The following is a 13,758-nucleotide window of genomic DNA, read 5'->3' on the forward strand; positions in this document are numbered from 1 at the left end:
CCTATGCACACTTGTGTCTTCCAGGAAGCCCAGCGCCCTCCTTGGTGTTTCCACAACGCCTGGTTTTGTCCTTACACTTTATTACCGTGGCTCAGCATCCAGGTCCCACCCTGAGTGTGTGCTGCAGGCAGGCGAGACCGGTGCTTCTGCAACACCCAGGTGCTTCGTGCTGGGAGCCTCTCTTCCGGGGTGGGAGAGGGAGAAGCCGACCTCAGCGCCACTCCCCCCAGCTCTGGGGTAGGGTCCCCAAAGGCGCACCCCCAGCTCTATCCCAGCTCTGGGGTAGGATCCCCAAAGGAGCGCCCCCAGCGAACTTGGCTCCTGGGAAAGGCAGTCAGCTCTGCCCCGGCAGCTGCAGCTGAGAGGAAAGCAGTTTAAGCCGATCGCAGCGTCCCGCGGATGGACAGGGGGTCAGCGGTAGCAGCAGAAGGGCCCGGACGGTCATCCAGGGGCTCCAGACCCCGGCCGGGAAGCCAGCCGGCCGGCCGCCCCTTCTTCCGGGGCTGGGCCTAATTCAGGCCCAGCAGGTCCTCTGCCAGGCTGGTGAGCTCGTTCTCCTCCAGCGCCTCGACCAGGCGCTGCAGCGTGGCGCGGCGGCCCTCGGCCTGCACGAAGCGCTGCAGCAGCTGGAAGGCCTGCTCGTACAGCCCGTCGCGCTCGTACTCGTAGGCCAGCGAGTCCAGCACGGGGTCGCGCAGCGCCCGGCAGCCGCGCTGCAGCGAGCGCCCCACCTTGCGCCACTTGAGGCCCACGGAACGCGCGAACGTCTGCTGGTCCTGCAGGCTCAGCGGCCGGTTCACTGCGGAGAGCAGGAGGAAGGAGATGCGAGCGGGAACCCCGTACCCTCCCAGCGACGCCCGGCCCAGTCCTCGCCCCTCGCCCAGCTCCGTGCCCTTGGCAACCCTGCCTCTGCACTCGCGCCTCACCTACGGGCTGACCCTGGAACAGAAAAGTGTGGACAGGTGCCGGCGGAGACGGCTTCTCTTCCGACGGAGAGGGAACCAGAGGCTGCGAAGGGGCCAGCGCAACCTCCACGCCGCCACCCTGACCCTCGGGGCTGCACGTCAGGTTCCGGAGCGCATCCTCCAGCTCCGCGAGCTCCTCATCCCGGAGCCGGTCGGGCTAGGGGAGGGAGGGCGCCATCAGTGGTGGTCTCAAGACGAAGCCCGCTCCCACCGCCCCCAAGCCTGACCGCAGCCCGGCCGCACCTTCTGAGCTAAGATGCAGCTCAAACAGCGCTCCTCATCCGTCAGCCAAGCGTCCAGCAGCTCTGAGCCCGCGCGCAGCTCCAGCCGCAGGGGCAACGAGTGCCGCAGGAGCGCCGCCGCCAAGCGCTTCTGCAGAGCGACGCGCAGCGCCCCCTCGCGGTAGGCGTGGAGGAAGCGGCCGCAGCGTTGGCGCCCGCAGAAACGCAGCTGCACGACCAGCTGCGGGTCGCTGCGATGGATCTTGAGCATTTGCACCACGTCTGGGCTCCCGCCGCTCTCTGCAGAGGCGGGCAGTCAGGCGCATGGCGGTCGCCAAACGGCCGGAGGAAGGGCAAAACCCATGGCCAGACACCCGTCCCCATCCTGGGACCTGGCTGGGGTGCAGGATGACCCCAGGGTACCCAAATGGCAACCAAAACACAGACGCAAAGAGCAGCTTAGAAAGAAGCCAGGACCTATCGCAGAGAGCACTCCAAGCCAGAGCGGTGTCACGCAGCGCCTATGCCTAACGCCCCACCTAAGAAGAGAGGGGCTCGGCCCCACAGCACAGGCATGCGTGCCCTGGGCGGCCAAGCCTACTTAGGGGCAGATCTGGAGGCGGAAAACAGTTTCTGCTCTTCCGCCTCCACCACGTGCGGCTCCTGTTGGCCTGGAAGAGGGGCTCTTGCCACTCTGGGGCTGCAGGTCAGATCCCCCAACTGACCTCAGGTCTCTGCTCTGAGATGGAAAAGGGGGACTCGAAACGGTAGGCACTTGGGAGGGGTCTTGGGCAAGAAGTGCTGCAGTGAGAGGAAAAGAGAAAGAGAGGGGGGGGGCAATTAGTAGAAAGGAGTGAGCCGGCTGGCGTGGGCAGGCATCACACAGCAGGAAGTTAGCCTACAAATAGGTAGGTGGTGCTCAGACGCACGCGCCTGCACCCCAAGGATACACATGCCAGACACAGAAAAGACCAAGCCTAGGCAGCCAGGGGTCGTAGCCCCCCACCCCCACCCCATCATCATCATCAAAGCTTTTCCCTAAAAAGGATAAGCGCAGGCCCATCAAGGAGAGGCAGTGGGACCCTAGCCTGGGCCCCAACCCCGGGCCCCCTTTCCTTCTGCGTGCCTGCCCACCCACGCACCTGCTAAGGCAGTTCTCAGAGCCCTGTACACCGCCACCTTCTGCTGGGGCTGTGCGTAGATGTCCGACAGGACCACCGTGTCCAGCGAGGATTCCACAAACAGGTAGGCGCTGCCCACCCACTCTTGGCACCCATTTGGCCCTGCTGCCATCTTGCCCCCTGGAGAGGTAGACAAAAGTCCAGATCACCTCCAGCCCAGAAGACAACTCTCCTGTCCCGTGTGGTCCAGCTGGCCCCCACAGCAGCCCTGGCCAGCTGGTGTACTTGAGGGGTGAAGTTCACCACCTGCCAGGCCTGGGCCTCCGGCTCAGCCCACAGCCCCCTACGCCCAGCCCAGCCTCATAGCAGGGACTGTGCCTACGCTGCCTTGTCAGAGAAAGCACCCAGGGCCACGGTGACACGAGCACAGAGCCATTCTCACTGCCCCACTGGCCAGTGTGGCTCTCACCATAATGGACAGGAGACATCTTCACTCCGGACAATGCCCAGGCCTCAAAGCGAACCAGACCCACGGCCTGGCCTTGCGTTCGGCTTGCACGCGAGCCCCCGGGGCCTTCCCTCGAGACCTGCACTTAACCCCCCTCAGGCTGCGCTTCGCGGGGCCACCTGCATCCACGCACGTCCGACTGCCGGGAGGACGTCCCAGCCCCTTTCACACCACGGGACTGCTGGCTCCAGGTTCCGGCAATGATGAGCCGGGGCTGGAAACAGGGCTCAGGCTGGGCCAATTGGAACGCATCCTGCAGCTCCCGTGGAACCCAGGGGAAAGGGGCGCGCCTTTTCCTCACCTCACTGTGCTCCGGGGCCAGCTGTCCCTGCAGCCACTGCGCTCGCGGCTTCTCAGCTACGCGAGCTCCATCATCCCTTTTTGCTATAAAGCTCCTGTGTCATCAACTCACACGGTTCCAGTAGAGATTCCTTCCATGTGCACAGAGAACCAGGGCCCCCGCATCCCCCCCCCCCCATCCACCTCCTGTCAAAAGCCTCGCCCTAGACCAGGGTGCGCACAGGGGCCCAGCCAGGGAACCACTGAGCTTCCGCACAGCGGCCTCCAGTGGCCGTCCCGGGAGGCAGCAAGGGGGGAACGCCTGGTCTCTTCCTCTCCCCATCACTTTTCCAAGACACAGGAGCTACAGACACCCCCCATGTTGCCCTCTCAGTCACTGCTTTACAATATTTACATATGCATATGGCCAAGAGAGGCTCTGCACCAGACAGATGGTGGCCCCACCTGGCCCCTGGGGGTGGGGTGCCAGGAGGACCCCAAGACCCCCGCCCGGGACACTGTTGAGAGGGAGTTAGAATCCTGAGCGCCAAGGCTGGGGCCGTCACTGGCTGGGCCCCCTCTGCCTCGGCCAGACCCTGGCAAAGGAAGTGATGCCCGGTGAAGGCCCTACCCTGGGTCTAACGTAGGGGGCACACCTTGGGGAGACCCTCCCCACCACCAACCTTCTCACGTAAAACACTATGTATTCATCCAAAAACGTCTGGAAGTTCACAGGAAGCCAGCACTGTGTTTATCGCAGCAGGACTGGGGCAAGGGTGGGGTTGGGCTGGATGTTAAATGTTCTTTGTATTTAGCAATTTTCTACCTTATAGAAAATAGACATGTTTCCTTTGTATTAAACACAGCAAATAAAAGTGTCTTTCTAAACTAACCAACAACCAGGAGACCACAAACGGGGCGGACGGTGGAAGGAAGCCAGCCAAGGAGTTGAGAGGGAAGGCGGGGCCGAGCTGGAGCCACCCTCCAGACCCTGTGGACACAGCCCCCGGGATAGGGGCAGGGACCGAGGGGGCCCAGAGTCTGCCCATCAGGCCTGCGGGGTGGGGTGCAGCCGCTGGGAACCTGGAGATGGGGGTGTGCTCCCTCCCGCGCACCAGCACTGGGCAGATGGGAATGTGTGGGGTCAGTTAAGGGAGTGGAGGAGAGGCGGGAGGCCCTGGCCTCCAGGCCCTCCTCGGGAAGCCCCGCACCCCACCCACGCGGGCTCCGCCCCTCTTGGGGCCGGGCTGAGGCTCCCAGCTGAGTCCGGAGAACGGTCCATGGGACACGCGGACGCCAACCAGGAACACTGCCCCTATCAGGGACCAGCGCGGCACACAGGGCCCCACTAACACCTAGGGGTCCATAGGCAGCCCCGCCTCTGGCTGCGTGGCCGCAGCGGCCTGCAGACCGGTCCAGGCGCCAAAAGCCTCGACGCCCGCTGCCTGGTGCGCGCGCCCGCTCCCCCGCAGCTCCGCTCCCGGCCCCGCAAGGTCACCCTCCCGCGGGGGTTTCTCCCGCAAGGGGGTCTCGGCTCACGGAACTGTTCAGAACCAGGCCCGCCACCCGCGACCCTCCCACCTATATGCCCGACTGCCCCTCCAAAGCCCTTAGTTGGGACAAAGAACCCAACCGAGTCAAGTTCCGTGCCCCTCCCCTGCCCCCCACGGAGACTGGCCGCGCAGCTTGCCGTGGCAGCGGCGGGACACACGCGTACCGCGCCACGCTCTGCTTGCGCCCCTCCCGCACCAGCGAGCCCCCCACACCCTCAGCACTAACCTGGCTGCCTCGGCGGGGCCCGACCGCCCACGCCAGCCAAGCTCGGCTCCACTCGCGCCGCTTCCGGGTGTGCGCCGAGGCGCCGGGGCGGTGCCCCAGGCCGGGCCGCCCCGTCCGCCCGCGCGCCCCGCCCTCCCGGCTGCCTGCGGCTCCTTCCCGCCCCGCCGCCCTCTGCGGCCAGTCCCCTACCCCTGGGCAGAGCCCGTCTGGTCCGCTGAGCAGGTAAGACGCCGGAGCCCGAGCTTAGAAGGAAGCAAGAGTCGCCCGTGGGAGGGGACTTTGGGGGGTGGCGGGACTCAGAGGCAGTCCAGAGGGCCCAACGTGGAAAGTGTCAGTTGTCCTCCGCGTGGAAAAAGAGGGATCGACGAGAGGGCGCCCCCTGGGGATCCGACGGGGGATCTGGCCTGATACTTTCCCATTTCTGCTACTCCCTGCCACGGCCCCAGGAATCTGAAGCCCCAGGGTGCCTGTGGCACAAATTTCAGGAGAGAAGGCTAGCTTCAAAGAGGTGAGAAAATTAACTGGCCAACGGTGTGACAGGTGTGTACGCAAACCTTCCCGCGCCCCTCTGGGCTCGAGCCTCATCTCCCCGGGCCGGCCCGAGGAAGCACCCCCGACACCTCCCCGGCGAGGCGGAGCGGGACAGAAACCTCCCCTCCCTGAGCGGATCCAGCTGTTGCAACCCCGCTTCCGGATTGGCTCCTGGTCCCTGACAATTAAAAGGTCTTCGCTGATGCTCCCGCCTTATTAACCCTGTAGCCACTCTCTAGTAACCAGCGGGGACAGAACAGGGGTTTCTCAACTGGGAACCTGTAATGTCACCCAGGGCTTGTTGAAATTCAAGTTCCTGGGCCTTCCCCCTCCCAGAGGTGGAGCGGTGGAGTTTGCATTGTGAGCCCACCTCTAGGTGATTCTGATGCCTCGAGCTCAGTGACTCCCTGGCCCAAGCAGCGTTCCTGGATCAGTCTGAGCAGGGGCATGGGGTGGTGTAGCCGAGCCAGGGCCCCAGCAGATGCCCTCTACCCTCCCAGGGAAAGACTTGTGCAACTTCCCACGTAGGTCATAATTGTCATGGGTTTGTTCAACAAGTGAGGGAATAAAGGAGAACCAGAGACTGGCGTTCAGAGCCCAACTGCAGGAGCATGAGTCCTGTACAGTCAGGTGGGACCCCAGGCGTGGCTTAATACCCAGGCTCTGCCATTGCTGTCTTGAAAGTCTTTATCCTGTAGCAGCCCCCTGGGCCACAAGCACTCCACCAGGCTCCAGTATTCCCTCAACATTGTGATTTCCTGAGCCCAGGGACATCTGCCCCCCCTCTCTCCGGGCCCCCAGAGCTGTCGCAGGGAGCAGAGGAACCCACACACACCTCGAGGTGCAGGATGGCCGAACCCAAAGAACAGCTGCCGGAGGAGGTGCTGGCCCTCATCTTCCGCCACCTGCCGCTAAGGGACCGTGCCGCTGCCGCCCACGTCTGCAGAGCCTGGGCCGCTGCCGCCACCTGCAGCTCCATGTGGCACCACACAAACATCAGGTGAGCCTCCGGCAGCTGCCGGTGGGGGGGAGGGATGCAGTGGTCGCCCATGTTAAAGCACACGATAGCATGTCTTGAACTCCTGTCCTGAACCAACCCTTGTTCTCAGGGCCTTAATACGAACTCATTCAATCCTACAGAAACCTGGTGTGCTAGCTAGGCAGTATCGTGCTCTCCACTGCCCAGACAGAATTCTAAGGCAGATGGACAGACACTTCCCCCAGAACAGGAGGCGAGGAACTGGCAGAGGCAGGAATTGAACCCAGGAGTCTGGAGGCCTCGCCTACTTAGAGACAGCCGAGAAAGCCGGTTCCTAAAATATCCTTGGCTCTCCGTGCTAGGGTTTCAACCTGCCGAAGACGTCCCCGAAGTCTTCTAAAGGGATGGGATGGGAGTTCCCTCCTACCGTCGGCGGCTGTCTTGGGGCAGGTGGCCGGGTGCAGTCAGACGCAGGTGTGTGCAATTAGTGGGTAGACGCGGGGATGGCAGCTGAGGGGTAAGACAGAGGCTGCTCCCCTGATCGCGGGGACGTCACCGACTCCCCCTCTGCACCGCTTTAACCCAAGCTGCCACTGGGAGCTGGAAGGCATGCTGCGCTCCTATGTGTTCGCCTGCCTGGACCACGTTCACGATCTGCGGCTGGACTTCGAGCCCTCCAGGAAGCCGAGCCGCTCAGCAGCCATAGAGCTGCTGACGGCGCTGGCGGGCCGTGCCCCCGGACTGAGAAGCTTGTGCCTGAAGTGTCACGGCGAGAAACCGCTCTTCGACGCTGGCCGCGACGTCCTGGGCGCCGTGCACGCCGTCTGCGGGGCCGCCCGCGAGCTACACCACCTCGACCTGCGCGGCTTGCCCTTCACGCTAGACGACGGGCTGGTGCTGCAGGCGGCGCACGGCTGTCCCGAGCTCCGCAGCCTTTTCTTGGACAACCGTACACTGGTAGGCAGCGTGGGGCCCAGCTCGGTGCTGGAGCTGCTGGAGGCCTGCCCGCGCCTGCGCGCCCTCGGGCTGCACCTGGCCAGTCTGTCACGCGCCGCCCTCGAAGCGCTAGCTGCTCCCAACCGCGCGCCTTTCGTGCTCCTCGCCCTGCGATGCGAGTGCCCTGAGGATGCACGCGCATCCCCGCTGCCCGATGAAGTCTGGGCTGCCGTGCGCCGGCGCCACCCCGGGCTGGCCGTGGAGCTGGAGCTGGAGCCGGCGCTGCCTGAGGAGAGCGTCACGCGCATCCTGCAGCCATCAGTGCCCGTGGCCGCGCTGCGCCTCAACCTCTCGGGCGACACCGCAGGCCCCGTGCGCTTTGCCGCGCGCCACTACGCGAAAACCCTGCGCGAGCTGGAGGTGCGCGCCGCCGCCTCGGCGGCGCTGGACGAAGCGCTGGAGGAGCTGGCGGCGCGCTGCGCGGACCTGTGCGAGGCGCACTGCTTCTGCGTGGTGAGACCCTCCGTGCTGGATGCCTTCCGCGCGCACTGCCCGCGCCTGCGCAGCTACACCCTCAAACTGAAGCGCGAGCCACACCCCTGGCGGCCCACGCTTGTGGCGTGATGGGGCACCCCCCCCCCCGCGCGCGCCCGCAGACAGAAGCCTTCAGGGACGCCGGCTGGGGATGCCCGGGCGCACCCCAGTTGCTAACCCTTTCCTTCGGAATTCTGTTTCCTGCTGACCCTCAGGGGATTGGGGCCTGTGGGATGGCACCCAGTCCCTGGTGCTCTGAGCCCACTCCGCGCTCTCAACCCTGGCCGATTGCCGCTGTCCTGGGCTCCTACTGGGCTCGTCCATCCCATCCCTCTGCGCCCAGGCGTGGGGGGAGGGAGGGCCTCGGCAGGGGCCGGGCCTCCAGGCTGAGAGTGAAATAAACAGATCCTGCAGTCACGCTGCGTCCTGTGAATGGCCGGCGGGCGAGCTCCGAGGGGGGTGGGCAGGGCCCGGCAGAGGTGGGAGGGGTCGAGACTCCCGGTCGGTCCCTGGAAACGCATCTCTGGAATGGCAATGCCCCGGGGACCAGAAGGGAGGCTGGAGTCCCCGTCCCGCACCGTATCTGCTCACCCTGCCATGGGCTTCCTTGAGCCCACGGACATCGCCTTTTAGGACGTTCCCCCGCAGGCTGGGCCGCCCACGGGCCACTTCTCCCAAGGAACTAAGGAGGGGCACAGAGGGAAGGTGAAGGGTGAGACTCGAACCCAGGTCTCCCTCCCCGGGGGCACACCTCGGGGTCCCGCCAGCCCTTCTGTCTGCGAGTGACAGCCGCTGTCCGAGCCCCGCCCCGCGGGTTCGCACGTGGCCCCCGCCTGACCCGGCGCCTGGGGGCGGAGTAGGGCGGGGCAGGAGGCAAACGCAGCACTTTCGCGGCTTTGACAAGCCCGCAGCGGCCGGCCCCAGCGCTGAGCGGGGCCGAGACTGCGCCATGCAGGAAGCGCCAGCCGCTCTGCCCACGGAGCCAGGCCCCAGCCCCGTGCCTGCCTTTCTCGGCAAGCTATGGGCGCTGGTGGGCGACCCCGGCACCGACCACCTGATCCGCTGGAGCCCGGTGAGGGCTGGGGCCCCTGGATTCCCCCAGTGGTCCCCGGGGTCCCTCCAAGTCAGTGAACACCCAGGCCCACCCAGCCCCCTCCTGGGCTTGGGCTGCGGGCCCCTCGATCCCGCCGTCCAGAAGGGGGTGTGAGCGATGGGGTGAGGCAGCTTCCTCTGGGGTTTAGGAAGGGTCAGGACCTCTTGGAGATCCTTTGTTTCTCAGCCCACCCCATTCGACAAACCGGGAAACAGGCCAGGAGAAGGGAAGGGCCGGCTCTGCTTTCGGCTCGGGATCACATTGCGGGTGGAAGACTTGTCGGGGGGGAACCCGGGTCCACCTTTGCTCCTCCTGAGAGCTGAGCAGAGGTTGGGTCGGGCTGGGAGCCGGGACTCACTGGGGTCCCCCAGCCTAGGCCTCAGAGCTGGTTCTGGCCTGACTCTATCCTCTGTCCCCTGAGCTGCAAACCCAGATCCTAGGGTGACTGTGAGTGGGCGCCCTGGTCAGAGCGCGGGCCTGGGGCCGGAGGGCGCCAGCTCACCGCGCCTCTTCACCCGCACGGTGGGCGGGGGGCATTCTCGGTAGAGCGGGACCAGTTTTCTTGTAAGCGACCAGAGCCGCTTCGCCAAGGAAGTGTTGCCCCAGTATTTCAAGCACAGCAACATGGCGAGCTTTGTGCGCCAACTCAACATGTGTGAGTGCCTAGGGCAGGGGCAGGGGCAGGGGCCGGGGCAGGGGCCGGGGGCAGGGGCGGGGGCGGGGTGGGTGCCCCGGTGCGGGACATGGGCTGACTCACGCCCCCCCGCCCCACTTCGCAGACGGTTTTCGCAAGGTGGTGAGCATCGAGCAGGGTGGCCTGCTCAGGCCAGAGCGCGACCACGTCGAGTTCCAGCATCCGAGTTTCATGCGCGGCCGCGAGCAGCTCCTGGAGCGCGTACGACGCAAGGTGGGGGCGGCCGGTGGAAACCTGCAGACCCGAGGCGGGGATCTGGAGCCGTCCACCCTGTTCAATGCCACCCTCCCCCCACACACACACTGGTGCTTCTGCCCGCAGGTGCCCGCGCTGCGCTGCGACGACAGCCGCTGGCGCCCCGAGGACCTGGGCCGGCTGCTGGGCGAGGTGCAGGCTTTGCGGGGAGTGCAGGAGAGCACGGAGGCGCGGCTGCGGGAGCTCAGGCAGTGCGGGGGACACGAAGGCTGGGCGGGGGTTCTGGGTGAGAGGATCCTGGTCGCCGGGGGTTTCTGGACAGCCCCTTACTTTCTTGGGCGTTGGTGTCTCCATCCTGACGAAAGGCCGAACTATGGAGCTCAGGTCTCCGTGGAATGAACCATCACCTTGGGTGGTCCCTCGGGTGCTAGCCTCGCCATTTGGGGGGGGGGGTGAGAGGGGTGACTTGGCGAACTCGCAGAGGCCTCAGCACTCTCGCACCCCTTCCCCAGGCAGAACGAGATCTTATGGCGGGAGGTGGTGACACTGCGGCAGAGCCACGGTCAGCAGCACCGGGTCATCGGCAAGGTGTTCCTCCCCGCCCCCATCTCGCTTCTCCCTCCGCCCCCTGGACACTCTCCCCTCCTGCCAGAACCCCAGTACCTGAGTTATCCCACCCGAGCCCACCTGAGTTCTTGCTAGGGTAGGGGTGGGTGAGGTATGAATTAACCCTTTGCTTTCTCTTCAGCTGATCCAGTGCCTCTTTGGGCCACTTCAGGCAGGGCCCAGCAATGCAGGAGCCAAGAGAAAGCTGTGAGTGAGTGGGCCAGGGATGCTGGGACACACCACCTACTTCAGGACCCCCCCAGGCTCCCTGCTGGAACACCCCCTTCTACCGAAACTCCCCCCAGCTCCACCACCAAGGCCCCCCACTCCCAGATGCCCAGGATGGTATCCCCAAAATTCTCCCCCCGGCAGCCCCTTCCCCTCCCCTTGAAGTATGCTAGCAGCAGAGGGCCAGGGGCTCAGACCACACTCCCTCCCTCCCCTCTCCACCCCCAAAGGGCCCCCATCTCTGGGGGGGAGCCCCTTCCACCTCCAGCATGTGACTGATGCCCTGGCAACAGGCCTCAGCTCTGCTGACTTGGCTGCTGGGGCCTGAGGGAGGGAGGGAGGGAAGTGCAGGCTGAGGCACAGGGGAGCTGACCTGCCCACCCCTGCCTGTGCCCGGTCACCCTGCACAGGTCCCTGATGCTGGATGAGGGGAGCTCCTGCCCGACACCCGCCAAGTTCAACACCTGCCCCCTTGCTGGTGCCCTCCTGCAGGACCCCTACTTTATCCAGTCGGTAGGTTCTCTTCTCCCCTCCCCTAGGGCCCAGTGGGGTGGATGGAGAGCCTTTCCCTTCCCCCCACTCCCAAAAGAGAAGATGGAGGCCAGGCTTCACCCCCAACCTGACCTGGGCTCCCCAGCATGGCCTGAGCGGCCCTCCTCAAACATTTTCCCTTAGACATGGTCCAGGTGGGCTCTGGTTAGCCTCTGGCTCTCCCTGTGGCTGGAGGTCAAGGGCTGGGTCTATTCTTCTCCTTACAGCCCCTCCCAGAGACTACCCTGGGTCTCAGCACTCACAGGGCCAGGGGCCCCATCATCTCTGACATCCCAGAAGACTCCCCATCCCCTGAAGGGCCCAGGCTGTCTCCCCCCAGTGGTGGCACGAGGTAAGGGGCTCGGGGCTGCCCTGGGCTGGGGGGAGCTTGGAAGGGGAGGGCCTGGCAGCCCAGGTGGCTGTGAGGGTGGGGGAGAGGTCAGTGCCAGGGTCTGGTTGAAGCTTTTCTCCGTGCAGGGAGAAGGGCCTGGCACTGCTCAAAGAAGAGCCGGCCAGTCCAGGGGGGGATGGCGAGGCCGGGCTGGCCCTGGCCCCAAACGAGTGTGACTTCTGCGTGACAGCCCCCCCACCGCTGCCTGTGGCTGTGGTGCAGGCCATCCTGGAAGGGAAAGGGAGCTTCAGCCCAGAAGGGCCCAGGAATGCCCAACAGCCTGAACCAAGGGGTCCCAGGGAGGTTCCCGACAGGTGAGCAGAGCCCATTCTTGACTGGCGGCCACCTCTGCAGGTGGAGCAGCACTAGTCAGGCAGGCCCAGCTGCCCGGCTGGGTCTGGCCCTTCATGGCGGAGGGGGAGAGTGGGCAGTGGGATCTCAGATACTGACCTGATTCCACCCAGAGTGCTCCCTGGAGCACCAGCGTCAGGGTTCACAGCAGGAACTCCCAGGCAGGTCACTCAGCGTCTCTGTGGTAGGACCCAGAAATCTGCATGTAAACGAGTTCACTGAAATCACTGTAAAATACACGATAGTTTAAGAACCATTGGTACTGACACTGGTGTGGGGAGGAGATGCCTCCCAAGCCCCCAGCTCCACAGCCCAAACCTCAGGTCCCAGGTGGGAAGCCCTCTGGTGGGGGGAGGGGCAGCGTAGCATTTTCTAGATGTTGGGGAATTTCATTCCTTAGGAACCTAATAGGGGGTGGGCACTGCAGGGCAATAGCGATTCTCTGTGCACAGGGGGCCTCTGGGCCTGGAGAGGGGGGACAGGAGCCCAGAGAGTCTGCTGCCTCCAATGCTGCTCAGGGCCCCTCCTGAAGGTGTGGAGCCTGCAGGACCCCTGGATGTGAGTACCCCTTTGGCTGGGGCACGGGCAGGAGAACCCCCAGGGCCCAGCTGTCTGGGCAGTACGGGGAGGGCACCACTAACCTGGCGTGCTCCCCAGGTGCTGGGCCCCAGCCTCCAAGGCAGAGAATGGACCTTGATGGACTTAGACATGGAGCTGTCCCTGGTAAGATGAGGGAGGGGATGGTAGGGGTCTGGGGTTGTGGACTCTCACCCTTTGGTCCGTGCTTTTTTGTGGGCCAAAGCCATATTGGCAGAGGCCTGCCCGGGGCTGGGGGTCCCCAGCTCTCCCCCTCAGCCACTGGCTCCCTGCCCAGCTACTTCCTGGGGTTCTCTCTTGCAGATGCAGCCGTTGGTTCCAGAGAGGGGTGAGAGTGAGCTGGCAGTAAAGGGATTAAGTTCTCCAGGCCCAGGTAATGTGGTGACTCAGGACCTGAGGGAGGCCATGACTGAGCAAGTTACCATGATGGGGGGGGGGGGGTGTTCTGCAGGGAAGCCCCCCGGCTTGGTCCAGCCACCCCCTCACCATGGCAGGAGAGGAGGAGGTTAGGAATGTTTCATCCTCACTGAGTGGTGGGAAGGGCAACCTTTCCTGGCTGCTGAGCACAAACCCACTCTTCCTAGGGAAGGACCCTACGCTGGGGGCCCCGCTCCTGCTGGATGTCCAGGCGGCCTTGGGAGGCCCAGCTCTCGGCTTGCCTGGGGCTTTAACCATTTACAGCACCCCTGAGAGCAGGGCCTCCTACCTGGGCCCCGGGGCCAGTCCTTCCCCTTGAAACCTGCAAGCAAATGAAGCCGGGCTGGCTGAGGGACCAGTCCACAGCGGCACACCCCCTCTCGGCTTCCTGGCGCCCCCTGGCGGGGGGTGAGTGAACCCCCTCTCCTTGACTCCGCGGCCTCTCTCCAGCACCCTGATGAGCCCTGCACATAAATTGCATTTTTTTCTGTGTTTCTGCTCTCTTTTCTCCGTCGACCAGGGAGGGAGCACAGGTGTCCTGGTGATGGAAGGGGAACTTTGCATTCGTAAAAGCGTCCAGGTGCTAGGGCTTTAATGGAAGAATCTCCAGAGAGTCATGGTACTTGGGAAGCGGGGAGGGGGCCAACCCTCTTACTTAGGCCGGGATCCAGGGCTCACGCGTGGCCCCTGCAACCTCTGGGACGCACCCTGCCCAGCGATGCAGCGCTCTGTGACCACGAGTCGGTCGGTCCCCTTCTCTGAGCCTCGTCTGGGACAAGCAGAGAGGAGGGAGGTCGATGAG

The 13,758-nt window shown here is 64.7% G+C and overlaps 3 protein-coding genes across 12 annotated transcripts; 2 read left to right on the plus strand and 1 right to left on the minus strand.

Annotated features, from left to right (window-relative positions):
• Window positions 1-63: 63 nt before the first annotated feature.
• TRADD (TNFRSF1A associated via death domain) lies at window positions 64-13,726 on the minus strand. Of its 5 annotated transcripts, XM_008257434.4 has the most exons (6): window positions 13,612-13,726; window positions 12,042-12,141; window positions 2,329-2,487; window positions 1,209-1,486; window positions 927-1,122; window positions 64-799 (listed from the first exon to the last, which is right to left on the minus strand). In XM_008257434.4, exons 3-6 carry the CDS (start codon window positions 2,477-2,479, stop codon window positions 510-512), a joined length of 915 nt encoding a protein of 304 aa, XP_008255656.2. In that variant the 5' UTR covers window positions 2,480-2,487; window positions 12,042-12,141; window positions 13,612-13,726; the 3' UTR covers window positions 64-509. The 5 variants fall into 5 exon arrangements, with proteins under 5 accessions (XP_008255656.2, XP_051703148.2, XP_008255657.2 ...); XM_051847188.2 differs by lacking the exons at window positions 12,042-12,141; window positions 13,612-13,726 and adding an exon at window positions 5,063-6,209; XM_008257435.4 differs by lacking the exons at window positions 12,042-12,141; window positions 13,612-13,726 and adding an exon at window positions 4,874-5,012.
• On the plus strand, window positions 6,253-8,270 carry FBXL8 (F-box and leucine rich repeat protein 8). Of its 2 annotated transcripts, XM_008257431.4 has the most exons (3): window positions 6,267-6,404; window positions 6,746-6,857; window positions 6,971-8,270. In XM_008257431.4, the coding sequence occupies exons 2-3, from the start codon at window positions 6,793-6,795 to the stop codon at window positions 7,941-7,943; spliced, it is 1,038 nt and encodes a 345-aa protein (XP_008255653.2). In that variant the 5' UTR covers window positions 6,267-6,404; window positions 6,746-6,792; the 3' UTR covers window positions 7,944-8,270. The 2 variants fall into 2 exon arrangements, with proteins under 2 accessions (XP_002711675.2, XP_008255653.2); XM_002711629.5 differs by lacking the exon at window positions 6,746-6,857 and having other exon boundaries at window positions 6,253-6,404.
• On the plus strand, window positions 8,410-13,448 carry HSF4 (heat shock transcription factor 4). 5 transcript variants are annotated; one of them, XM_070062600.1, is made up of 13 exons: window positions 8,410-8,925; window positions 9,493-9,601; window positions 9,726-9,853; window positions 9,962-10,121; window positions 10,348-10,423; window positions 10,584-10,648; window positions 11,080-11,182; window positions 11,428-11,552; window positions 11,678-11,905; window positions 12,395-12,500; window positions 12,600-12,665; window positions 12,843-12,912; window positions 13,124-13,448. In XM_070062600.1, exons 1-13 carry the CDS (start codon window positions 8,874-8,876, stop codon window positions 13,273-13,275), a joined length of 1,440 nt encoding a protein of 479 aa, XP_069918701.1. In that variant the 5' UTR covers window positions 8,410-8,873; the 3' UTR covers window positions 13,276-13,448. The 5 variants fall into 5 exon arrangements, with proteins under 5 accessions (XP_069918701.1, XP_002711687.2, XP_002711686.1 ...); XM_002711641.5 differs by having other exon boundaries at window positions 9,962-10,086; window positions 11,402-11,552; window positions 11,782-11,905; XM_002711640.5 differs by having other exon boundaries at window positions 9,962-10,086.
• Window positions 13,727-13,758: the final 32 nt, after the last annotated feature.

Source organism: Oryctolagus cuniculus, chromosome 18, assembly GCF_964237555.1.
Source record: "Oryctolagus cuniculus chromosome 18, mOryCun1.1, whole genome shotgun sequence".
Classification (NCBI taxonomy): domain Eukaryota; kingdom Metazoa; phylum Chordata; class Mammalia; order Lagomorpha; family Leporidae; genus Oryctolagus; species Oryctolagus cuniculus.